The sequence below is a fragment of the Tenebrio molitor genome, chromosome 4, assembly GCF_963966145.1.
Source record: "Tenebrio molitor chromosome 4, icTenMoli1.1, whole genome shotgun sequence".
Classification (NCBI taxonomy): Eukaryota; Metazoa; Arthropoda; class Insecta; order Coleoptera; family Tenebrionidae; genus Tenebrio; species Tenebrio molitor.
Genome location: NC_091049.1, coordinates 21,825,820 through 21,852,620, shown reverse-complemented (window position 1 = coordinate 21,852,620; position 26,801 = coordinate 21,825,820). Strand labels below are relative to the sequence as shown.

The 26,801-nt window shown below is 34.1% G+C and overlaps 2 protein-coding genes across 3 annotated transcripts in view; both read left to right on the top strand.

The window, feature by feature from the left end:
• LOC138129983 (cytochrome P450 4C1-like) overlaps window positions 1–5,908 on the top strand; it is a 31,567-nt gene extending 25,659 nt beyond the window's left edge. Inside the window, exons 7-12 of one of the 2 annotated variants that reach the window (XM_069046337.1) lie at window positions 3,194–3,379; window positions 3,437–3,503; window positions 3,556–3,682; window positions 3,734–4,124; window positions 4,179–4,358; window positions 4,413–5,908. In XM_069046337.1, coding sequence (XP_068902438.1) covers window positions 3,194–3,379; window positions 3,437–3,503; window positions 3,556–3,682; window positions 3,734–4,124; window positions 4,179–4,358; window positions 4,413–4,582 — 1,121 coding nt within the window. In that variant the 3' untranslated portion in view covers window positions 4,583–5,908. The remainder of the gene's footprint in view (window positions 1–3,193; window positions 3,380–3,436; window positions 3,504–3,555; window positions 3,683–3,733; window positions 4,125–4,178; window positions 4,359–4,412) is intronic. The other variant, XM_069046338.1, reaches the window with a different exon arrangement.
• A 120-nt stretch (window positions 5,909–6,028) lies between these two features.
• On the top strand, window positions 6,029–21,232 carry LOC138129986 (cytochrome P450 4C1-like). The gene is made up of 6 exons (XM_069046340.1): window positions 6,029–11,814; window positions 17,884–18,069; window positions 18,131–18,197; window positions 18,250–18,376; window positions 18,431–19,052; window positions 19,107–21,232. Exons 1-6 carry the CDS (start codon window positions 11,640–11,642, stop codon window positions 19,274–19,276), a joined length of 1,347 nt encoding a protein of 448 aa, XP_068902441.1. The 5' UTR covers window positions 6,029–11,639; the 3' UTR covers window positions 19,277–21,232.
• The last annotated feature ends 5,569 nt before the right edge of the window (window positions 21,233–26,801 follow it).

The window sequence follows — 26,801 nt, the reverse complement described above, 5'->3', positions numbered from 1 at the left end:
CGGCACAATGGTATAATTTCCCAACAAAGGTATAGCCGACCGTTTTAAACCTTTTTGCCATAAAATTGACAGTTTCCATTGTCACCTAAATTTACGACAGCACAAGTAGCAGGTCATAAATAAAAATTATTTTGAAAGTTGAAATGTAAAACTGCCTTTAATTCAAAATCTAATTGGTATTTTTTTCCGTAGATTTCGTAAATAATTATAGGAAGTGAATCTGTATAGGTTAGTATAAAAATCAGAATTTGACTTTTTGGTTGAAATTTACATTTTAATTTTTTTTGGCTTTGTTTGTAAGTGAAAAATTATCAAAAAATTATGAAATGTACCTTACCAATAGCCAGGTAAGTCTGAAAAATTTCGACAATTTTATTTAATTAGAAGTCGCGATTTCTCGCGTGCGCGTATACGATGCCCCACCCGGTACTTATTCAATCTTAAATCTAAAATCATGTCTAAACCTTTTTCTTTCGTGCCCATGCCCGTGCCCGTTTTGTGGCGCCGTCATCAGCGGGCAGTTGGTTTTTTCTCCGAAACATTTTCATAATGTACATATTTTTAATGGAATGAACAGGCTGGTTATAACTTATAATTATAATACAGCAGGTCGTGATATTTAGTATAGCGTGTGGTGCTTTTACGTTCAACATATAGCTGCGCTGTTTAAAAAAGCATGTTTTTACCTGTCACAGGTGTAACATCAATATAATAACAATATTATAACACGCGCCTATTTGAATGCAACGTTGTGTTAAAATTTCAAAGCAATCGGTGAAGAACTTTCGGAGATTCTGAAATAAGTTTGGAAAAAAAAACCGGTAATTGGTGATGATGAGAAGAAGTCATTGACAACATTTTTTTGTTTTTGCTCGTTTTTTCTTTGAAAAATGAAACAATGAACAGGATTGTCTTCCATAGTAGCTATATCTGATTCTTTTCGAATTAAAATTTTCTAATAATACTATTTTCTTTATTTGTTTTCGCGGTTACTTTTAAATGCATTCTAACATTTGGCATATCGTTGGATTCAGAAGAATAATCTGTTTCAAAATCGGAATAAAAAATATACCTACCAAGCTACTTAAAAAACAAAGATCACTATCATCTGATCTTCAATGAATTTTTGAAAAAAAAATAGATCTATGTTGTGCTTATAGTGTTTTTAAAGTTATTTACTCCAGTTTTTGTTTTATGTAAATCGAGCCATAAATAACAGAGATATGTAGCTTGCTACGTTTTTTAGGACGCACCTGTATATAGTGGTAGAGTCAAAGGACAAATTAAACCGTAACAAAAATGATAATCACATAAATTCAAAATTTACAAATTTGCATCGTTTAATTACGGCCGTGTCACAAATAGGTTAACTTTGGTGTGACATATTGTATAGGGGTCTTAGCTAAGATTTTCGAGCCTTATATCTCGGTTATTTTCCAACGGATTTTTATGAAATTTAAAATGCAGATATTTTAGACAGTGAAGAGTAAAATCCCATGAATGCAATAACCCATGTTTTAAAAACATAATTTTTACATGCCTTTTATAATGTTGAATCACTTAAGATTTATATCAAAAAATTGACCGTCAATAAAAAATGCTGTAGGGAGAAACTCGTCTTTGAATGACGTCTGGTTTGCAAGAAAAAAGAAAAAACTTTGTTAAACATGGCTGTAGATGCAAAAACGTAGACGCGTATGAAACAAACGCGCACCATCGCCGAATTTTGGTCACCCCTTTTCGCACAAACGCAGGTGACATATTTGACATTTATCTTTCTAACCTTACAAACACTTTGGATTTGCACGTAATTTTTGACTTTTGACAGATTTTAAGGGGTGTAAAAAATGTTGCTTGGCAATTTTTCTTCAATTGTTTCAAGAGGTGACAGCTGAAATACATGTCATTCTTTGACGCAATGAAAAATGCTCCATTGTAAAACGGTCGTAAATATTATAACCTCTCATTATGTTTTGTGACATTAATTGGCATTTATTTCTCATTTTTTGACACTTGGTTGACAGGGACATAGTCAGGCAGGAATTTTTTTTAATTTGTGATAATCTAACCAAATTTTGAAATGACATTGACGCTATGGAAAATGCTCCATTGTGAAACGTAACTTTGTCAACGAAGGTACATTGTTATAGAAAAAGTTAAATAAATTAGTCAACATTAAAATTCTCATGGTTACAAAAAATTGAGACTAGTTAATCACACAAAACGACTTGTTTGGTCAAAATTGGGGGGCAAAAAATCTTTAGCAAATTTTAAAATGATATAGAGAAAAGTTCTATAAATTGGTGGGTTCTTCCACTGGTTAAAATTAACACATGTATTTTAGATACACCCTGTATACAGGGTGGACCATCGTGTAGCATATCTGCGGTAAAACCCTTTTTTAATTATCAAAAAAAAAATTGAAATTTAGAAGGCACAATCTTCAATTTGCGATGTACCAAATGGCAGAATCATTTTTTATAAAATAAAATAAATGTAAAATTGGACTTTGATAGCGTTTTATTATCAAAGTCATAAACCAATCCGGACTTTTTTCTTACGATCTCACCCACAGGACAATGTCGATTTTAATTATATGTATAAAAGTTGGTATTTATATCAGGATAATAACTGAATAAATCGACATTTAACATCTACGAACAAAGTGGTAGCATATTTATGGTAGTATTTTAAAATGACGGGAATCATCAAACGGTGGTAAAGTTTGATTTACAAGGGTCTCCAATACCATACAAATCCAGGACCGTACCCCCAGTTATGATTTACAGCTGGTTGTTTGCGGACCATTGTCAAATGGACCCATCGAGGGTCGTCGTCATAAATTACTCACATTTTGGTACCAAAAATTATTATGTCAATTAATTTGAAATCAATGACTCTTTCATAATTTTTAATATCAGAAATGAGTTCTCTGTAGTATTTTCAATCCAGGGAGTCGATAAAAAAATTAAGTAATTTAATTTTTTTATTTTTTAGCGTCCTGACGCCATTTGGAGCGTCTGTTTGAAAAAATAAAAAATTCATGTTGTAGTACTTTCAGTCTAGATTATCGACCGCAAAATTCAAATTTCTAGGATGATTAGAAATATGGTTTAATGAGAATATGCTATAAGATGGTCCACCCTGTATATATTATTTTCATATGTTTGTGAAAATGTTAATTCTGTTTCAGTTTCAACATGGAGAACCCATAGAAAAATTATTAATCAAACATTTAATCAAACCATTTTGAATTCGTATTTTGACATTTTTGTGAGACGTTCAAATGAATTAATCGTTAACCTAAAAAAGAACTACATGAATTGTGAAACAAACATCTTTACACGATATGGCGAATCTACATTTAAAATTATTTGTGGTTAATTAACATTTTACAATCGCAAACAATTTTTGTTCTAACATGTTATTATTGCAGACATATGTATGGGGGTAGATTCGACCGATCTCAATCACCAAAACGAATGTTTGTCGTGGATGAATGAGTAAATTAAATAAACCATACATTTCCACAGAGTTTTAATTTAATCGTTTTAGAGGGGGGTGTTATGTAGGGAAACGTTTTGGTAATCCTATATTACAAATTAATCTTGTGTGGAAGTTGTTGGGATATCAGAAAAGAATAGAGCAGCTTTGTGCGATGGGTCATGATTACGTCAGAAAGGCAAATACAAATGATGTTCTAATCATTTTTTGTTAAATAAATTAGTTTTAGATTCTTGAAAGAAAAAAAATGTCTAATAAGGATGAAGTCGCCGATAGTAGTAATAATAAAAATTATTTAAGTAATTTAATAAAACTTACTGAAGAAGAGGGTAAATGGACCGACAAGGAAATGATGGAAGAAATACAAACGATGGTTGCAACAGGCAGCGACACAACAGCTATCACGTTAAGTTTTGCCACTATAATGTTAGCCATGCACCAAGTTGTCCAAGAAAAACTTTACAAAGAGATGTGCGACATCTTTGGAAATACCGACAGAGATCCTACGTTAGATGATTTAACTCGAATGGACTATTTGGAACGTGTTATTAAAGAAACCATGAGATTATTTCCAGTTGGACCTCTTTTACTTAGACAGGTTCAGGAAGATATAAAAATACGTAAGTTTTTCAACGGCTTAAACTGCGGAACTTTAATGTATGAATATGTTGCAGGTGACATTGTCATCCCCCAAGGTAGCGAATTATTCATTCCTGTACATTTTATACACAGGAATCCCATACATTGGCCAGATCCACTAAAATTTGATCCTGACAGATTTCTGCCAGAGGAAATTAATAAAAGACCTCGTTATTCGTTTATGCCTTTTAGCATTCCTCCGAGAAATTGTATTGGTAAAATATTTTCCATCATGATTTTTCATGTTTTAAATGTTTTCATCTTTTCAGGGATGTCATTTGCCATGACGTCAATGAAAGTATCTTTATCAAATATATTAAGAAATTTCCGAGTTATTTCAACTCAGCACAAATCTGTTGAAAGTATTAAACTTCGTATTAATGTAGTACTTGGTAGTGTGGATGGCTACGGAGTAACTCTTAAACCTAGAAAAAAATAATTTTATGATTATCTCGCCTGCAAAATTTTTAAGATAAAATCATATTAATCGATTGTAAAGTTTCTCTTGAATTTCTTATAAAGTGTCAACATGACAACTACATACTCGTACAGTAGTTTTTAGCTATAGAGAAAAATCTGTGTACCTATGCTGTTAAAGTAAAAGTAAGCTAAATTTGCTAATATGTTTTTGTCGTGGTTTCCATACCATAGATGAATACCAAATATGATCGGCTATCATTGCACATTGTCACTCCTATTTCGCCAACTATTGTGTTAATCTGACGTGGCATGTCTGGAAAAACTCTGAATGAAGCCTTTGACACTTTGACCTTCTTACCTTCCTATGGCCATCGCCATCAGATTACCACTGCCAGAAGTTACGCTCGTTACTGAAAATAACATTGCACCATTTTTCTAGGCACTGCTGCCTCTCGGTGGACCATTGAAGCCTGTCCGGTTTCTTACTGTCTTTTCAAAAAATGGGAAAGTTTAAATAATCTATACAGGGTGTCCCAAAAATGGCGTACTAACGGTGCACTACGGCGTAGAAGAGATTCCCATAAACTTTAGAAAAATGTTTAAAAAATTCTATTGGACTTATTTGCTGATTTGGGGGTCTTTGAAAGTGGCACTTAACAGGTCAATAATTTCAAAATATATGTATTAAATTGTCATGACAGCTACCTCTAATCGTACATATTATCACAAAGTACAAGATCACTCACTACCAATATCTAATCCTGCATAATAGAGAATTTAGAAGCTTTGGAAATCGAAAAAATGTTTACATTGTATTACTGTTAATAACAATAATTGATTTTTTTGTCTGCAAATTTTTCCCATATTTTTTTTCATGTATATTTAAACATCCGCGATAAGGTAGTAAGTAGTTAGTACACCAATTTTGGGACACCTGTATATATCTACAGTTTAAAATTTGTAATGAAATGTGTTAGAAATATATGTATTATGCACATTAAATGTAAAGTTTCAAGTACCTGTAACATTTCAAATTTATTTACGTAGGGGGATATTCACGAAACTTTGCAAATTTGCAAATCGTTAACGAAACGGCAAATACAATGCTTCAAAACAATGTCGGTTGTCATGGTTTTGAATTTGCAACGCCTTATCGAGCCTTACCGAGTTTCGTGAATGACCCCCATAGTATTTAAGAATACGTGGGAGGATTGGGGCAATTAATTTGCTTTCCAAAAAAATTTGTGGAATTCCCTATTTATTTTTGCCTAGTTTATTTTATCAAATTTTTCTGTATTGTAATCGTAATATAAAAGACATGTAAAATAAAAAAGTACTCCTTCTAGGTTTTGTGCTTATTTTTGGAACGTATTGTATATAGTCTTTGCAATCATAGTTATTAGTACATCCTACCTACCTTTTACGATCATTAACATTTCAGAGCAGTGACTAAACTTGTCAAATATGTGCATATTAGCTAATAAAATGTCGGCTTTACTGTCATTGGGTCAAATAACTAGAAAATAGACAGCTCGTTAATTTATGGGGAGGTAAAATACTGAAATGAAAATTATATTTCGAAAAAAAGTACATTTTAACAATTTTGTTGTTCATGACGAGATCTGTCACTGGTTAAAATTAATGTAGGTACTTATTTCTGAGACAGGTTGTATATCGGGCGTTCAAATGAAATTCTGGGTTGGGAAGGCGTTGAAAACTGTCACTTGTTTTGCTTTTTTAAAGTGTAAATTAACCGTTGTAATTAGACCATGTTGACCTAAAATTTATAAAAAAAATATTTTTGTTTTTTTCTTTCTTTGCAATGTTTTATAATACATTAAAGATAGAATAAATAACGATTCCTATTCTCGAAGCAAATATCTAAGGGCACCCTTTGTGTGTGCCGATTAAATATAAACAAATGTCATTCGTGTCAAACGACGGGAAATTCAAATTTTTCACTATTACAAATGCTTTACTTTTTTCAACGCTTACTCAGCCCAGGTTTTTACTTGAACGCATGGTAAGAAATATACTAAAAATAGTAAAGAAAAATCTTTACTTTACTTTAGAGCAGGCTCGTAGTAGCAGTTGGAGGAAGTGATAAATATTTTTGGGGAAAAGTACATCATTATGATAAAATAACTTCATAAGGGTTTTACATCACCTCAGAAGGAACCAAGTAGTCCGAAGTTATTGCTTAGGATGAATATTAAGAGAGCTCAAAAGGTACCAAAGGTACCAAAACAGTTAATTGTATTATTGTAAAATTTATTTTTATAAAAAAGGACCTTTTCTACAAACATTAAAAAGTCAATTTTTAACACGGCGTATATGAATTTTTTTTTTCCACTAGTGTTTAAAGTAATGTCACAATGACGTTTGACAGAGCATCACAGAATGACCCATGAATACCAGAATAATAAGCTCCAGCTACCTACAATCGAGGGACGGTGTTGAAAATAGGCAACACTCCAAGACTCAATGCTCTTCTGCGTCCTGCTTTCAATTATATTTTTAACATAACCTCATTTTTTAAGTGTTTTTAATGGTGTTTGTACTGTTTGTAATAGTATATTATGCAACAAGATTTATAAACGGCACTTTAGACACGCGTTTTATCTTAGGCACGAGAGAAGTGTAGCGGAGCGAGTATTTAATAAACAAGTGTCTAGAGAAGTTTATAAACGAGTTGAATACTATACTTTTTCTACGACCAAATTAACAAATGGAACACACAAACGAAACAAGCAACTTTTTTATTAAACGTTAATTTAAACATACAAACTAAATGAACATACCAAATAGGAATATATATATATTTTTCAGGATACAAACTGTTGGTGGCTTTAGGTCCATATTTGAAAAACACAACGAATTATTCCACTGCAATGACGTTTTCTTTCACGCCGGATGCGAAACTGATAAACGTCAAAATACCAGCTTGATCTAGAGCTAAATATGTCCAAAAAATTCAAGCCGTGTTTAAAGAAACTTCGAGCGTGTTTAATATCCCGAAAACGCCCGAATGGACACCAAGTTGTGACTAATGAACAATCGTTTTTAAAATGACGTTTTATACACTATTTGTCAGTGCAAAATGTGACACTTTAGAGAAGGAAGTAGAAAAAAAATAGTGTTAAAAGTGATTTTATTTTGTTCGAAGGGTTTCTCCACTCGCTGCGCTAGTTCCGAAATCTTCCCTTCTCTCAAAATAAAATGTTACTTTTAACACTTATATCATAAATGACTATTAAGGTTGTACTTACTATGATCAAGAAAAAAATTACCCTACATTCAAAAAATCTGAAAAAATTACCAGCGCTTACAAATAATTCAAGCTTAATATAAAATTAATTTTAAAAAAATCTTCCTAACAGTTTCTTAAAAAAATTAGAAAAACTACATATGTTTTTAACCACATTTTATTTTTTATATTAAAAATGGGATGATAATTCTTAATGAAAATCCAAGATCAGATTACGATAGCTTTTCTGTAGGTGTTCCATTTTTTTGAGTGATTTTGAATGTACTATTGCGGGCAAAAAAAGTGGGACATCAAATTTCTATCAGTTTTGAAAAATTCGTTGTAGTTCAAGCTTTATTGTCATTTTTTACACTATTCCAGCTGACAGTTTAAATAGTATTATTATACACCAAGGTGAAGAAGTTCATGATTATAGCCAGAGCGCCAAGATTAGAGCCCGAGGTGTGCCGAGGGTTCTAAGGCGTGAAGGCTATAAGGGACTTCTTCACCGTGGTTTATATACTATTTTTTCCACTACTAGAGTCCCCCCGTTCTAAGAGTAGCACACTGAGTCATGCGAATCTACGACATTTGAGCGCGCGACAAATGAGCGCGCGACTAAAGAGAGCCGCAATATGAGCGCAGCGACAAAAGAGCGCAGCGACAAAAGAGCGCCACGACAAAAGAGCGCTGCGACAAAAGAGCGCCGCGACAAAATAGCGTGAGACAAATAAACACTGTGACAAGACAGGATTTTGAAAAAGCAGCAGTCAATGTATTTACGGAGGAGGTTGCTTTTTCCATTTTTCGCAGGCAATTTATCGGCATGTCCAATCTGCAGGACTGCAAGCATCTTATGCTGTAAATCCTGAATTTGCACTCATGTTGCGCCACCTGCCAGCATTGGCATTTGCGCCAATACAAAATGTACAGGATTATTTGGTAATTGTTCACTTTAACTACTTCTGGAATTTTCGCGTTTTTTCTGGCTAGACAGCCTCAGGGCGTCCTCCTAGATCGTGTCCCACCATTCAAACCTTGTGCAAATGCCTTTTTTTTCTCTCTTGTTGTGTTTCAAGGTCGCGTCAAGGTCGCGCCAAGTCTTAGTATAACTAAAGGGTAAGGAAAATTTTCATTCAATATGGAAATTAATTATTGCCTCAAGAAAGGCAAAGGCAAAGGCAACCTGTATTTACCTTCTTTTGTGGTCACGCTCTTTTGTCGCCGCGCTCTTATGTCGTCGCGCTCTTATGTCGCCGCGCTTTTATGTCGCCGCGCTCTTATGTCGCCGCGCTCTTATGTCGCACGCTCTTTTGTCGCGCGCTCTTTTTGCGGCGCGCTTTTGTCGCGATACCGAGTCATGCGAATCTGACAAATAGAATCTTACCAGTGGCGTAACTTGTGCGCACTTCACTGAAATCCCATGGTTAAAAAAAATTTTGTAAAAAGAATTTAGTCATTATAAAAAGGGATATTTAGGAAAAGTAAATACATTAGAAAGTTTTAATTAATATTTTATACATTTTATTCACTGTTCGTATTATCATCTTTACTTTCGCTGAATTCGTCAGTCACCAGTATTCACGGTGAAAAAAAAGAAAGACACAACGTAGGGCTCCTCCGATTCGATGACGCTCACGACCACATTTGTTACCGTTTTGCGCAGGTTTGAATATTTGGCGGAAAAAGTAATGTATTCAGATCATTACAATAAATTATTTTTTTTGAAAATTTTGAAACCGGTCCTGCTCAAATTTTGCGCTGATTTGTTAGAAATTAGAATTGACAAATGAGCAAATGACGTTAATCATCTAATTAGTCGGAATGGCTTTATCATTACGAAAATAATGAGCTCACAGATATGTTGCTAATGTATGGGCAATGATGTCACGTTATCAAAATGCAGCTGCAGCGTCCAGAGTACGCAGAGCGATTTCCGGAAAGACACCATCCTGGACCACGTCAGTTATTAAGCTAGTACAGCGGGTTCCCTTCTCTCAAAATAAAATTTTACTTTTAACACTTATGTCATAAATAACTATTAAGCGTTACTTCTCTGTTCATGCAAATAATATAAATTCAGTGAAATAAGAGTAAAGAGATTGCAGACTGGTTCATTAAATTCCTTCATAAAGCAGTATTCAAGGATTCCCATTTTTTAATTGTTTGTTGCGAAATGATTTCGTATTTAGCATAATTATATTTACTAGTTGGAGGATGTAGGGCAAATATAAGAAAAAATTATATATGCAAGAAACTGGAATAATTATTTCAATTAAAATTTTTATTTTTATTTTAAGAATCTGCTCAAATCATTATACCGAGTGACCCAACGTAAATTATTCACCCGCATTATTTTGAAAGCTACAGATTTACATGACAAACGCCGAAATTGCTCAATTTTGAATCCTACGGAACACATGACAGTGATAAATTCGCTAGTGCAACTTCATCCTTTTGGCAAGGGCCACTGTTTCGCGGACTACCCGGTGACTTTAAAGATTGAAATTATTTTTGTTAGGTTGGCAACACATTTACGATTTTATGTTGGTACACTTGACTGACACATTCAAAGTCAAAATAAATCAAATTGTTATTATTTATTTCTAGAATCTTAACAGAATGTGAATCAACAGACAACTCTTGGACAAAGGACTAGGCGTATCAATTATTCGGGAGTGCCAACTCACTAAATTTGTCTCAATCATTAAAAGTCACCCGGTATTATAGAGAACAGGGATTGAATGACATATCATTTTAAAGCGATTTAAACTCTCTTTAGAATAATACTAAAAATTTTGAGTTGCTCTTAATATTATTATTAGAAAAATTGCCCAGGGAACAATTCTGAACTGATTCAATAATTTCAATCATTTTAAATTGTATATAAATAAAACAATATCACAATTTATTTACTGTTTAGGTAAGATTATTAAATTTCCAAACTGAAACATTTGCATTTCAATTATCAGCATTCTATTTACTGATGCTACATAAACAGCAATGAAATTTATGATAGTATTGTAAAAAGAATTCAAATTACTTAAAATGATATATCACTTGACTACACTTCACAGTGTACTTTCTCCAGTAATATCAGGTAAAACTCAAAAATGTTGATATCTCTACCAAGAAAACTTAAAATGGGTTCATCCTGCAAGAGGGTCATAAGTTTGACCAGGAGATGACGTTGGGCCGCTGAGTTCATCACTATTATGTGTCCATTTCGATATCAAAATTAACCTGTTACGAAATTTTTCCCCAAAGTCTGTAGTTTTCAAGATAATCCAAGTAGATAGTTTTCCTTGGGCCACCCTGTATATTAGTTACATATTACAGTCTAGAGAAATTTTTATTATTATTATCTTTAATATTGTTTTATTTCTCCGTGGCATGTTTACACCGAAAAACACTCCGAATCAAGGACGCTGTTGTCCTCTAACTAAATAATAGATTTTTGTTCTTTTCACGAATATATAAATCGGTGGTTACTTCTCAAGAAATATTTCATTTGATAGTGACATCAGACATAAAACAGATTCTGCACTTTGATTTAAATTAATGAATATCGTCATGAAAGAAAATAATTTTAACGTCAGTAGTGTTCTGTTTCATTTATCATCAGTGGTGTTAGTGTTGTTTATTATTAATTATTGTTGGAAAAGAAGAAAGTTGTACTATCATGCTGCACAGATAAAAGGGCCGTTTGCTTTACCATTTTTGGGAAGCATTCATCTATTCGTCAAAGGTCCAGATGGTAAGACAATGTGAGAGTATTAGAAAATATATACCTAACTAACTTCTCTTGTAAGAATTTTATCCTAAAACAATGGAACTGGCCGAGAAATATGGACCAATTGGAAAAATGTGGCTGGGTCCCTATTTATTCATTTTAGTTTCAGATTCAGATGTTGTAGAATATGTTTTGAAGCATTGTCTTGCCAAAGGGTCATTGTACAGATTTCTTGAACCGGCATTTGGTAATGGAATACTAACTGCACCAAGTATGTAATTTATTAGTAATACATGGTATTTCGCGAGTGATAAAGAGCCCGGCGGCGGCGGAATTGAAAATGCAAACCACATCACATTTCCAAAGTTAACGTGGCTATTTTAAATACCATATTGTTTTAAAGTGAAATTATGAACGATGAGAAAGCAGACATGATCCTGATTTATGGCGAATGTAATTACAACGCTTCTGCCGTTGTGCGTTAATGCAGACAATAAACATTTTGCCAAAAACTCTTCGTTTTTTCACAATTTCATTTAACCAAGCGAATGACGTTTGTGTCAAAATTCACGAAAGTGCACAGCTAACTATGTTTTATGTTTTTTAAATCAAAAAACAAAGATCCACAATAATTTTGAAAATCTATTGTGGGTTGCGTTTTCAATTTCGTTCTGAAATGTCCTGTATAAAGTTACTGTAAAAGAATTTGAAAATGAGTAAATGTAATTTACTTTATTATTTCATTCTTTAATGATGAACAATCTAGATCTTACTTTTAAAATAGTTTTTAATGTTATTAAATACTTTTTTATTATACCTGAATCATAATCCCTGTTTTTGACACTAAAATGCGTGCGAAAAAGGGCCTTTAAAACACTAAAGCTTTAAGGGTTGCTTAGGTAACAACAAATTCACCTACATTTTGAACAATGATAAATAGACATTTATACACAATTTATGATAGCAACGAAACAACAACAATTGACCATTTCTATATCAACGATATAGATTACTTCGGAAAAGGTATTTCAATTTACTTTTTTTGTTATAATTTTCAGATTTTAGTGCAGGTATAATAAAAAATAGCGTATGACACACGTTTATAAGGGCCTTTAAAGCACTTGCGACGTTAAAAGCACTCCGCTACGCGTCGTGCTCTTAAACTCGTCGCGCGTGCTTTAAAGGCTTCCTTATAAACTTGTATCATAATATACTATTTAAATAATGTTTTTGAAACTAATGTAACTTAGTAAAATGAACGATAACGGCAGTCATAAGTAAAATTTATATTTCTAATGTTTTAAAAATATTTAATTCCAACTCGACAAAAATCTTTTTTCTACTTCCTTCTCTAAAGTGTCACATTTTCACTGACAAATAGTGTATAAAACGTCATTTTAAAAACGATTGTTCATTAGTCACAAATTGATGTCCATTCGGGCATTTTCGGCATATTAAATACCTGCGCTCGAAGTTTCTTTAAACACGGTTTGAATTTTTTGGACATATTTAGCTCTAGATCAAGTTGATATTTTGACGTTTATCAGTTTCACATCCGGCGTGAAAGAAAACAACGTCGTTGCAGTGGAATAATTCATTGTATTTTTCAAATATGGACCTGAAGCCACCAACAATTTGTAGTCTGAGAAATATATATACTCGTACCTAGTCCTATTTGGTATGTTCATTTAGTTTGTATGTTTAAATTAACGTTTAATAAAAAAGTTGCTTGTTTCGTCCATTTGTTAATTTGGTCGTAGAAAAAGTATAGTATTCAACTCGTTTATAAACTTCTCTAGACACTTGTTTATTAAACACTCTCTCCGCTACGCTTCGCTCGTGTCTAACATAAAACTCGTGTCTAAAGTGCCGTTTATAAATCTTGTTGCATAATATACTATTTAACCATTCAAACAAGTGTTTAATAGACCAGTTTGCAGAAGCGAAATTAAGTCAATCGGAATCAAATACGAGATTAACTGAACACGTGATCAGATTGAACCAATTGAAGTTTCGGATTCATGGGTTAATCGCGCATTAAAATTTAATTCGAATTGAATATTTAATTCTCTTTTTATAAACTGACCCTTGTTTTTCTAACGCTAACATCTAACATCAGAAATTTTAATGAATTGAGAAGAAAATGTACTTAATAAATTATTCCAGGCGCATCAACACATAGGTACAATTCGTGGGTACTATAGTAATATTATCAACAAATTTTACTTGAATAATATGCATCATCGTATTGAAACATTTCGACTTCCTTGATTTTTCCTCGATGAAACTTTCTTCCCTCATTTGGTGTATAGTTGGTTGCCGCATTCCCTCGGATGAAATTTTTAATGAGAAAAGAAATATTTACGTTGTGTTTTATATTCATTTTGTTTAATTAGGTTCTAACGAGAGGCCGTACCTTCGAAAGGCTTTCCAAATAATGGAATTAAAACGATTGAGCACACTTCACTTAAATTTTATTTAACAAATAATCGAGTGTGGTGGTGTTTGGTCCCAACAAATTATAGAAATAAATAAGTGAATTTAATAACAGAAGTTGGTGGAAATTTGACCCAATGAAATTTGACTCGCGGCCCACGAATTGAGATCTGACTCATGAATAAATGACTAAGCTGGGCAGATACAGAAGTTTCTGGCGCGAATAGCATTAGGTATGCGAGTTTGAGATGCGAACTATCCGATTTAGATTTGTTTGTTTCCCCAATTAAATTGAACCCGACGCGATGCCCTGGAATCTCATAGATCACCCTGGTCTACTTCGGTGGTTGAAAATACAAGGAAAAAAGGTAATAGGGCCAAAGGGTACCTCTCTTCACGTGTCAGCTGGCCTAGTTTCTTCGCTGGCCCCCTTGGGGGTGACGCGGCTAATTTTGTGCTCTTACGCCGGACCACAGCTAATTGAGTGCGACGGACACTGGCGGTAGCTTCCCGACCTGGAGACTCCAAAACATACATAATGAATGAAAATATTTTATAATTAACACAAGATTCTAAAGAGTCACGTGGTCATCAGATAATCAGAGAAAATAATATACTCTTTACTTTAGAACGATAAAGAACTAAATGCTGTTCGACTAATTAAATCACGACTACAAATAATGTATAAGAATTAGAGAAATAATGTACCTTGTAAATGTAAAGCACGTGGTCACAAAATGGCTACTGGAAGTACTGAACGTACCTCCGGCTACTTTGGAGATCAAACCCCGAGTGAATCAAAAAAGCCCCTTTTCCCGTTCCGCGTTCGGTTTTATCATTTCTGGCGCACCCCAATTTCGCAACCCCTACTTGACCAAAGTGACCAATCAGCTCGGTTCTACTTTAAGCCGATCGCGACACCCTTTCGAAATCTCTAGAACTTTTGAAATTACAGTTTCCGTTTTTCCACCATTATTTTAAATGTTTAAATCACAGACAATTAAACTATAGTAAGACACTTCAATCCCATATAATAATGTTGGAATACCTTCGACGGTGCTGCTCCGCACGCATTTGGCCGAAACACTCGTATTTATTCGTAAAATTTTGATTATTACCGTTGTATTTAAAACAGTCAAAAAATATTTGTCAAATGTGACATTTTTCTGAAAAAAATAAAAATGTACCTATTAAAGATATCAGACTTTCTGTGAATAAAAAGGTAGGAATTAGTGCCATTTATTAAATGAAAGTAATTACAATAGACAAGGTTTTCAGTATTGAGAAATTGTAATTGTAATAAAGAAAGGAAAAAAATAATATTTTCTACTTTTTGGGACCTTAGTTTATATGTAAAAGCCATTTTCTGGAAATTAAAACAAAATTGTCCGATGCATCAATCAATTTGATCATTTATTAAAAAAAAAACTGCAGGACGTAAGAAGAGAATTAAAAAAAAATCGTCAAGACATGTTACTTACGAAGAAAATGGGGATTTTCAGAATATTTAATTTTAGTTTTGGGTCTAGTTTTTAATTTAATTCATTTATTGTTATTTTTTCTTATAATTAATAAAACGTTGTGCATTTTAAAGACATTTTACAGTTGAAATTAATATTAAATGAGGACAAAATTATTAAGTTAAACAGCTCCATCAAGCATGCTTTATAAAATTAGTTCGGCCAAGTGCTCGAGCAGCGCTGGAATTGTGTTTCCAAAAATTGGGTAGCAATGCGACGTCTTACTATAGTTTAATTGTCTGTGGTTTAAATTTAGACTTTTGTTAGGACCAGACCGAATGTACAAATTTGTTGTTGAATTAGAAGCCTGAAAAAGGACACTAAATTACTGACTCTATACAATAATAAAAATCAGCACCAAGAATTAGACAGAATTTAAATGAAACAAACAGAATTAAAATGGAACAAACAGAATTAAAATGAAACAAACTAACCTTATTTTGAAACCTAAATTGGGCTTGAAACGCTGTTACGTAAGTGTCATATCATGCAACTAAATTCCATTGACCTGCTACTTCTCAAAATTGTTCTACATTGGTTTGATTCCCCAAAATTGTTCTAATTAATAATGAATTGGTAATTTTCATTCTCTCTCTCTCACTCACACTTCTGATTTCTACGACCACCTGGCTTTACCGTTACCCGGTCCTCTGTTTTCTGCCGACTCCCTTTCTACGTTGCTTTGTTACTTTTCTTACTAAAAGTGCAAACGATTCTAGTTATTTTCCACGATAAGGCGCTCTGTTTCTAATTTGCAATTCTCGTCCTTTAATTACAAATATGCCACAAATTTGAGAATGGTATTCGGACCGTTACAGTATTTTATTATGTTTTTCTAACGCTAATATCTTATACTGTTTCCACGGTGCATTTGAGCTCACACCTTATGTTTCCCATAAAATACGCTTTTCTCTATAAGACACGTCGTCAATAGCAACGTATCTTATAGAGTCATAAAATACGCTCACACATATTATTCAAGTAACATTTTTACAGTAATTATCACAAAAGTGAAAAGTACAATTATCGAATTGGAACTGCCACATTAGCTTCGTGCTCTTGTTCGTAACATCTTCTTCTTTAACTTCTGCTTTTTCATCCAATGCACACTTACCCCATATCAAGAAAAGCCAAAATGACATCTTCCGTTACCTCCGTGATACTTTTTTTATTGTTCGGCCTCGAAACGAAATATACACCTTTTCGTATGCACTTTTAGACTTCATTGGTAACAAATGGCCCCTTTTTTCTTATTTCTTCTGGAACGATTTGGCACATTTCAACAATGAAAATTGTTTTTTCCAAATTTGTTGATATTATTACTTTAGTGCCCTCGGCCACCTTCGCATTTTGTGTATTGTGAGGCGCCTCGAATAATTTCTGAATTTAAAAAGATTTCTGATAAAACGTTAGTGTTAGAAACAATCTTGAAGACAACGTGTGTTTTATAGTTTAAAAATCTCGGTGTATTAAATCCTCGCTCCCTGCGGTCGCTCTGATTTAAACTACGACCTCGATTTTTAAATCGTCTATAAAACACTTGTTATCTTAATAGCTATAGAAAATACGTAGCTATTGACGATGTATTTTATAGAGAAAAGCGTATTTTAAAGAAAATAACAAGTGAGCTCAAATACACCATGGAAACATTATAAGATATTAGTGTTAGAAAAAAAATATAAAAATAATTGCAGAAATTTTGGATTTTAAATAAACAGTTATACTTACCTAATTAGTTGATCTATTGGGTCAAACTTTTCAAGAACTTTTCAAAATTAGGTTGTATACAGGGTGTATCTGAAATACGTGTGTTACTTTTAACCAGTGGAAGAACTCCCCAATTTATGAGACTTTCTTCTATTACACTTCGCAGAATTCCCAAAAGCTTTACAAGATTTTTTTGTCCCCCAAATTTTACCACTCGAGTCGTCTTGTGTTATTAAGTAGTCTTATTTTTTTTTGAAACCATGAGAATTTTAATTTTATTATTTCATTTTTTTTTATAACAATGTAGCTTTTTTAACAAGGCTACATTTCTATCGCGCAACAGAAAATTTTCGCCCTTACCCATAGGCGGATATAAAGGATGTTTTTTTTTAAATTTGGCGTCGAAGTATAGTGTGTTCACAATCGACAGTTCAACGCCTACTTCGACGACAAATTTAAAAAATCACCCGTTACTCTTTGATGGCTAAATTATTCCAAAATTTTAACTCAATTTGTAATTATTTTAAGTAAGAACGTTATAGAGAAAAGTTTCATAAATTGATTAGTTCTGTTCAAAATCAAAACACGTATTTCAGATACACCCTGTATATAGGTAAATACGAGTATATCATTATGTATATTTTAATATTTTTGTCAAAATGTTAATTCTGTTTCAGTTTCAACATGGAGAACCCATAGAAAAATAATTAATCAAACATTTAATCAAAACATTTTGAATTCATATTTTGACATTTTTGTGGGACGTTCAAATGAATTAATCGTTAACCTAAAAGAGAACTACATTAATTCTGAAACAAACATCTTTCTACGATATTACGAATCTACTTTTAAAATTATTTGTGGTTAGTTAGCATTGTGCAATTATATCAGAAGAGAATTTGTTCTAAAGTGTTATTATTGTAGACACATGTATGGGGGTAGATTCGGCCGATCTAAATCACCAAAACGAATATTTGTCGTGGATTATTGAGTAAAGTAAAGAGTCCATAATTGTCCACGGAGTTTTAACTTAATTCTTTTAGAGGTGCGTCTTACATAGCGAAACGTTTCTTTAATCCAATATTACAAATTAATCTTGTGTGGAGGTTGTTTGGATATGAGAAAAGATTGGACCAGCTTTGTACAATGGGTTATGCTTACGTCAGAAAGGCGAGTACAAATGACGCTTCAATGATAATTCATTTGTAAATGAATTACTTTTAGATTCTTGAAAGAAAAAAGTGTAATAAGGATGAAGTCGCCGATAGTAGCAATAATAAAAATTATTTAAGTAACTTAATGAACATTACTGAAGAAGAGGGTAAATGGACCGACGAAGAAATGATGAAAGAAATACAAACGATGATTATGACAGGAAGCGACACAACAGCTATCACATTAAGTTTTGCCACTATAATGTTAGCCATGCACCAAGATATTCAAGAAAAACTTTACAAAGAGATGTGCGACATCTTTGAAAATACCGACAGAGATCCTACGTTGGATGATTTAACTCGAATGGACTATTTGGAACGTGTTATCAAAGAAACCATGAGATTATTTCCAGTAACACCTATTCTATTGAGACAGGTTCAGAAAGATATTAAAATATGTAAGTTTTTCAACGCCTTTAACTGTGGAACTGTAATGAATGAATATGTTGTAGGTGACATTGTCATCCCCCAAGGTAGCGAATTATTAATTCCTGTACATTTTATACACAGGAATCCCTTACATTGGCCTGATCCACTAAAATTTGATCCTGACAGATTTCTGCCAGAGGAAATTGAAAAAAGACCTCGTTATTCGTTTATGCCCTTTAGTATTCCTTCGAGAAATTGTATTGGTAATATATTTTCCATTATAATTTTTCATGTTTTAAATTTTTTCATCTTTTCAGGGATGTCATTTGCCATGATGTCAATGAAAGTATCTTTATCAATTATAATAAGAAATTTTCGAATTATTTCAACTCAACACAAATCTGTTGAAAGTATTAAACTTCGCATCAATTTAGTACTTGCTAGTAAGGATGGTTACGGAGTAACTCTTAAACCTAGAAAAAAATAATTTGAAGATTTTTGTACAGTTGGCTTCAAAAAAAACGGGAAATGAAATTTGACCTAATGTGAATTGGAAATTTAATTTGTCAGTTTATGTCAATTTGTGCTTGTTTGAGAGTAGTATTTCTGACACAAAAGTGCAGTTTTTTAACCTAAATTCTAAAAGGCCGTTTCAAACTATAAAAATTTAATAAAATCTGACAGAACTTTTTCTGACAGTTCCCGTTTTTTTTTTGAAGCCAACCGTATCAGCAATATTTTTAAGTTAAGTCATATTTATCGATTGTAAAATTTAAAAGTTATTTATTATACGAGCGGGCTAAATGAATGTTTAACGAGCGATGCGTCCCGTGAGTATAATACAACTGTTGTAGTGACCCAGTTTAAAATTTAAAATTTTAATTTCCAGTACCGCCACGAGATCGCGCCACATGTGAAGGTACTCAAGGTTGGTAGAACTGACTAATTTGTATAATAGGTTTAAAGCAATAGTTTTGAATTTTTTCCCTCCGCAAAAGTTACTCGTGACGTCACAGAATACTAAACTTTTACGTCTGTCTGTCGATCATGCATTAGGTATTACCTCGCTAGAATAAAGCCCAAAAAGCCCCCCAATAAACCCCACGGAGCTTATAAACCTTGGGTTCTATTCGAACACCCTAAATTTTTGGGTTGATTTTACGTCACGAGTTACTTCCCCCCCGCCCCGCAATTTTCAACGAGGCAACCCATTATACAAATTAGTCAGTTCTACCAACCTTGAAGGTACTCCACAGATAATATAATAATATACCGGGTGGTCAAGAAGGATTGTTTAAGTTGGCAGTACAATTAAGAACATTTTTTAATTCGGTTATTTATAACACTGCAACTGGATATGTTTTTTTGGTTTATTTGACAAATATCTGATATAGGTTGTACGATTTCAAATACGATCCAGTGTTACCAACTTAAACAGTTTTTCTTGATCACCCCGTACTATCGTATATAGAATGCAAAGTCAATGTATGCGAATTTTTTTGGTTTTGAGAGCTTAGCCCCAAATATTGTGACGATCACTTACGGTAGTGACGTCACGGGATTTGACGCAGGGCGGGTCGGTCGCGGTATGCCTCGAGCGCCATTCCCTTTTTGCGGCTGTGGTGGGACGCCACACGGCCGAGGTAGCTTCGCGGAGCGTACGGTGTCCGGGGGTCGGCTGTCAGGGCGCGGAAAGGGGGTAGCAAAACAAGCAGGTGTCGCAACAGGCGGGCCTTTATTTACAATATGTACAAAAAGGGGGTGTTGGTACCTGGTGGCGCCGGAACCCTTCGGAGACGGTGTCCGTGACCTGGAGGAGTGTTCCAGGCAGGTGTCGGAGGGGAGCGCGGCTCGTACTTACTGTTGTTCCGGTCGGACCTGGACGCCGCTGGCTCTTCCTGTTCGGGGCGAAAGAGAGACGGGTGGAAGGAAAGCGGGATGGCCGGGGTTCCCTCACAGCGAGAAGGAACGGGCCAGGACGGAGGGAGAAAGCGGGAAGGCCGGGGTTCCCTCGCAATGGGAAGGAACGGGCCAGGAAGAAAAAGAGCGGGATGTCAGCAAGGTCGGAAGCGGAGTCGGAGTCGGAGGTTGGTTCGGGAGATGGACTGGAAGCGGAGTGAGAATCCGAATCGGAATCGGAATGAGCTCTGCAGGCTCTGCGCGGTACTTTTGTTGCCTCGGCCGCGCCATGGTAGGACTGCGCGCGGCCGGCGACTCGCGGCTGGGGCGGTGGGGGAGCTCGGCTCAGCGCGGAGTCCGGGTATTGTCGGCCGGAAGAAACACGGGTTCCGGGGCGGATTCGGTGGATGCGGTTAAGGCAGTTGGCTTCCGCGCTAATTTTCTGCCCCGGGCTATAATATACTGAATTACTCCCTAAAAACTAGTCCATAAGTAGGCACAAATCGCTCGATCGGACATAAAATCACTAATGGCGCTACCTTAACACATAGTGTGTTGATTTAGTGACCTTAAGGTACTCCATAGATAAAATAAAGTATATTGTAGCATGTCAAAATGCCACTGTTCTTTTGGCCGGTGTAGGAGGCCCAAGTGATCCTACTATTGCTCGCGGTAAAATCACATCGCTGCTCAAACACCTGGAGCTAGCAGAAAAAGCACGACGTCACATGTCGACGCGACGCGCCCTCCTTTTGTAACATTTTTCGGGACGCTCATTTTGAGATTTTTCAGTTTTGTCTGTTTATCGTTTCAGCTTTCAGTTTTTTTTTATCGGTTCACTTTCGAGTTTTCTTTTGCGGTTTCATTTTGAGTTACTGTGCCAGCCATTCGGGGCAGCTGGAACAACACGCATTGGCCCCTAAATTTAGGGCTGAGGTGGCTTCACGCCTCTAGGCTGTCTAGCTGCGGCCTATCTTTCTATCGTTCTCTTTTTTCTTCTTTCTCCTTTCCTTTTCCTTCAATTCCTCTCTTCTTCTTCACAGCTCGGGTAACCGTACGGCAAAGTTAGTTCCGCTTCCCTTTCATTCTCGTGACTTGCCGGAACGTTATCTTCTTCTTTTCTTTTCCCCAATCTTCTTCCTTTGTTCGTGTGTGTCCAAACCTTTAAGATCCTGCGGAAAATAGCTGTTACCATCTAACGTGAAATACGCGCGGACTCACCGACACTTTAGCGCGTCCCCGAAAATGTAATCCCACTTGACAGTGACAGTGATAGTTTAATTGTCTGTGCCCATTACCTTGAATTAAAGTTCATTTAAAGTTTTCATTTCATTAGTTAGAATACTGCATTTCAGTTGGGAAAAGTAAATGTAAAACCTTGTTTTTTAATTAGGTACGGAAAACAGAATGTATTTAATTTAAGTTTATTCAACTCAGAAACATAGGATAAGTTACAAGGTCCCTGTAAAGGAAAGCTTTTCCATAAAGACCAGAATAAGTTTTAAATTATAAGATCTTTCATGTGAACTGGTTCAATAATTTCCCATTTTTTTCAAAGAAACCTATCAGAAAAACCACTTTTGTTTCAGCGAACCAGCGCACAAAACCAGCGGAATCTTACTGATTTATTTATTATATCAATGAAACTGCAGTGAGAATAAACCACATTATTTAATTCCAACAAATTTTGATTTTTTTGTTTTCCGGCGTGTTGAAAAACTAGAGCGCTTGTCCCGGCAGCTGGACAAGGTATCCCAGCTCCCGAATAGTTGCCTGGCGCCCATAATCCGAACCCACACCCTTGCCCCGAAAAACCCCCTGAGAGCCCGGTGCTGTCACTGACTCATTTTGGGTGACAATATATAGAACGCAAAGTCGGCGCATTAATTGTGTCCTTGGTTTGCGTATTGGCTTGTGCGTACCGTCCACAGGCCGGAAGAGGGCGCTGTAGTTGTTGTTGTCAAAGTACCCGGTTTTTAAAAAACAACATTACAAAAAATTATAAATGTCAATAAATTTAGTTGTCAATTGACTTGAGTTGAATGTGAATTTACCATAAGGCGTTACAGCATCAAAAAGTGTTACAGGTCTGTTAGCACTACGCGCCATAGATTTCCAAATCCATTAAAATATGAAATACGGAAACCGCTTTAAAGAGTAGCTGAAGCTGACTGAAGACAATAATTATTATCTGATGGAGCTCAGTCCAATGAAAGTGTATAATATCTACACGGTTTGTGAATTACATTGTGAAAAATCCGACTATGGCATGGCACCAATTAACAGACTTCTAAATACTGCTGTACTTGTTTAGTTTGCTCCTACCTAATTGTAAATATCACACATATTAAACAAATTACAAACTTTCAAAGATTCCAGAAATTTCTACACCCGATATGCTTATTCCCGATCCCAATCTTAGAACAAATCTATAAGACATGCTGTTGAAGAAAACGCGATGTGCAACTCTTCTACCAATACTATATTCGATCTTGATGCTGACCACGGTAAATATTGATAATAAAAAAGTTTTCTTTCGAATGTGAACAAAAATTTGAAATTGAACCTCAAATAGTCGACAAAATAGTAACATTAACCATATTTACATACTTTTGTTAAGGGAATAAAGTTAATTTTAAGTGGTAAGAACACGAGAACTTTAATGTATAAAAACAAAATATTTGTAAATGCAGTCGAAATGTATAAGAAAAGATTGAAAATAAAAAAAAATTAATGAAAAGAATTTTTTTTGATAGTATTAATGAAAATATAAAAAAAAAACGTTCACTTTTGGATGGCCGCAATAGTACATTCTAAAATCAAGCAGGCCAAGGAAGCACCGTCCACAAGCCAACAGATGGCGCATTTTTCAAGAAACAAAAATTTAATAGCGAGTTTGCGTTCTATATATTTTATTTTGTGTATGAGGTACTCCTATGGAGTACCTCATAGGTACTATGGGGTGATCAAGAAGGACTGTTTAAGTTGGTAACACTGGACCGTATTTTAAATCGTATAACAGGAGTAACTTCCGGTTGTTGGTGGCTTGTCGTTGTTAATGCTATACCTATATCAGATATTTGTCAAATAAACCAACAAAACATATCCAGTTGCAGTGTTATAAATAACCGAATTTAAAAAATTTTCTCAATTGTACTGCCAACTTAAACAGTCCTTCTTGATCACCCGGTAGCATAGATAAAAAAAAATACTATACAATGCAAAGTGGGTGCATTAATTGTGTCCTTGGTTTGCGTCTTGGCCACGGCCTCCTAGATTCATAAGAGACTCGTCTCTTACAGTATCGACAGTGTCTGCAACAGCATTGAGGAAATTTTGAGCAACTGGAATAGATTTTGTATTGTTTACAAATTTGATTACTTGATTTTCGATTTTCAATTTTTTTCAATTAAAATACATTTTTTGTTTCTTATTTTAATGTTCTAATATTCAGAAGAACATTCTTTATAAGAACGAGTAAAAAAATATATAGAGTGTAATTTGAAAAAAAAAGTTGGCTATCGTCTGTCAAAAAATAGATGTCGAAAAAAATATCGAATAGAATAATAATGAAGTGTTTTTCGAACTATTTCATTTGATGTGTCATTTATTCAAATCGGATAAAGAATAAGTAAGATACAGCGTCAAAGGTTTTTCGTCAGTCACCCTGTATATTGTTCTGGCATGTTCAGTTATTCTTTTTATAAAACATTTATCACTTTCCTCTCCTCTGTAAATTTCCAATGGGTTATCAATATTATTAAATTGTAGTAAAATTTAATAAACAAGTAATAATTAAATGTACATATAGTGAAATTTTTTTAATAAACAATTGTCAGTGTCAAAATGAAGAAAAAAACCATACTGTACCACCCTAAAATTTGGACATATGGACCAGCTGTATAACAATTTGACACCAAATCATGGTTAAGGTTATGTTCGCTTCACTTCCGGTACCTTTCTTCCGTGAATTCATTTTCAAAACAAATTTAATGAGAAATCAGGAGAAACCTTTTCGAATTTGAAATAAACTCTCGCTCGTTAGGGCGCAGGCTCAGTTACATAAAAAAATGTTGACACTCAATGTGACCAATCGTATTATCATGAAAATCACAGTTTGGCTCATACCTTGGAACGTGTTATCAAAGAAACCATGAGATTATTTCCAATAGCACCTGTTCTATTGAGACAGGTTCAGGAAGATATTAAAATATGTAAGTTTTTCAACGGCTTGAACTGCGGAACTGTAATGAATATGTTGTAGGTGACATTGTCATCCCCCAAGGTAGCGAATTATTAATTCCTGTACATTTTATACATAGGAATCCCATACATTGGCCAGATCCACTAAAATTTGATCCTGACAGATTTCTGCCAGAAGAAATTGAAAAAATACCTCATTATTCGTTCATGCCCTTTAGCATTCCTCCGAAAACTTGTATTGGTAAAATATGTTTCATTAAAATTTTTCATATTTTAAATATTTCTTTTTTTCAGGGATGTCATTTGCCATGATGTCAATGAAAGTATCTTTATCAACTATAATAAGAAATTTTCGAATTATTTCAACTCAACACAAATCTGTTCAAAGTATTAAACTTCTTATTGATGTAGTAATTGCTAGTAAGGATGGTTACGGAGTAACTCTTAAACCTAGAAAAAAATAATTTCAAGATTTTTGTATCAACAATATTTTTAAGCTGTCATATTAATCGATTGTAAAATTTTAGAATTATTAAATTTATACCGTCCGATCAGCAATTCTTTAGATCGAAGAAGGATTTGAGATTTTGGACTTACTTCTACAGATGCTCTGGAATGCATGGAAGTATTTTTGGTTGCATTTACCTCTTTCAATTAAAATTTGAAAATTTTTGCCAAAACTCGACCAAACAGGCAACAGCGCTGTATGTCCTGTATCCACTATTAAAAACATCATTACGATTCAATGATGAATCTTTTATGTTCTGAAGTAAAAACTATTTTTCGTTAAAATTTGACTAATAATGACAATTGTTTGACGTTTATTAGCTAAAGTTAGCAAAAATACGAAACTGTCAAATTCATATCCGACCCTTATCTAAGTAAAGTGGGAAGCAAAGACACACTTGTCATTTGCAACAGCACTTTTATGACATTAGTCATTTGAAATTACTTTAAAACAGTATTTATATGGAAAATATTCAATCCAAACTACGTTTTTCTGGTCCCTTTGTGCCTTTATTTGGTTCAGACATATTGAAAAAATGCTGTTGCAAATGACAAGTGTGTCTTTGCAACCTGTACCCACTTTAATTGTTGATGGCACCATGTAATTACGTGTATAATTTTCTTTAGCATTATTAATAATTCATTTTACAATTGCTTCATTACAATTTCAGAGAAATAATGACATGTCGCTTCAATAAAACAAACAAATTAATAACAGAATAATAATGATTTTAGCATTATAAAATGTACCGTGCTGCTCTGCTAAAACAAACTTTAAGCCATAGTTCTCTGTTGACGCAAATAATATAAATTCAATTAAATAAGAGTAATAGAGATTGAGGATTGTTTCATTAAATTTCTTCATAAAGTAATATTCAAGAAGGGAATAACTGTTCGTTGCAAAATTATTTCGTATTTAGCATAATTATATTTACTAGTTGAAGGACTGGTAGGACAAATATAATAAAAAATTAAATATGCAAGAAACTGGAATAATCAATTAAATTTTAATATTTATTTTTGTTTTAAGAATCTGCTTAAATCATTATACCGAGTGGCCCAACGTAAATTATTTACCCGCATTATTTTGAAAACTACAGATTTACATGACAAACGCCGAAATAGGTCAATTTTGATATCCTAAGGCACACGTGCCAGTGATAAATTCAGCAGTGCAACTTCATCTTTTTGGCAAGGTGGCCCCTGTTTCGCAGACTACCGGGTGACTTAATGATTGGAATTATTTTTGTTCGGTTGGCAACTCATTTACGATTTTATGTTGGTACACTTGACTCACAAATTCAAATATGTCATTATTTATTTCTAAAATCTTAACCTAGAAAACGAATCAATAGACAACTCTTTCACAAATGACTAGGTGAACTAATTATTCGAGAGTCCCA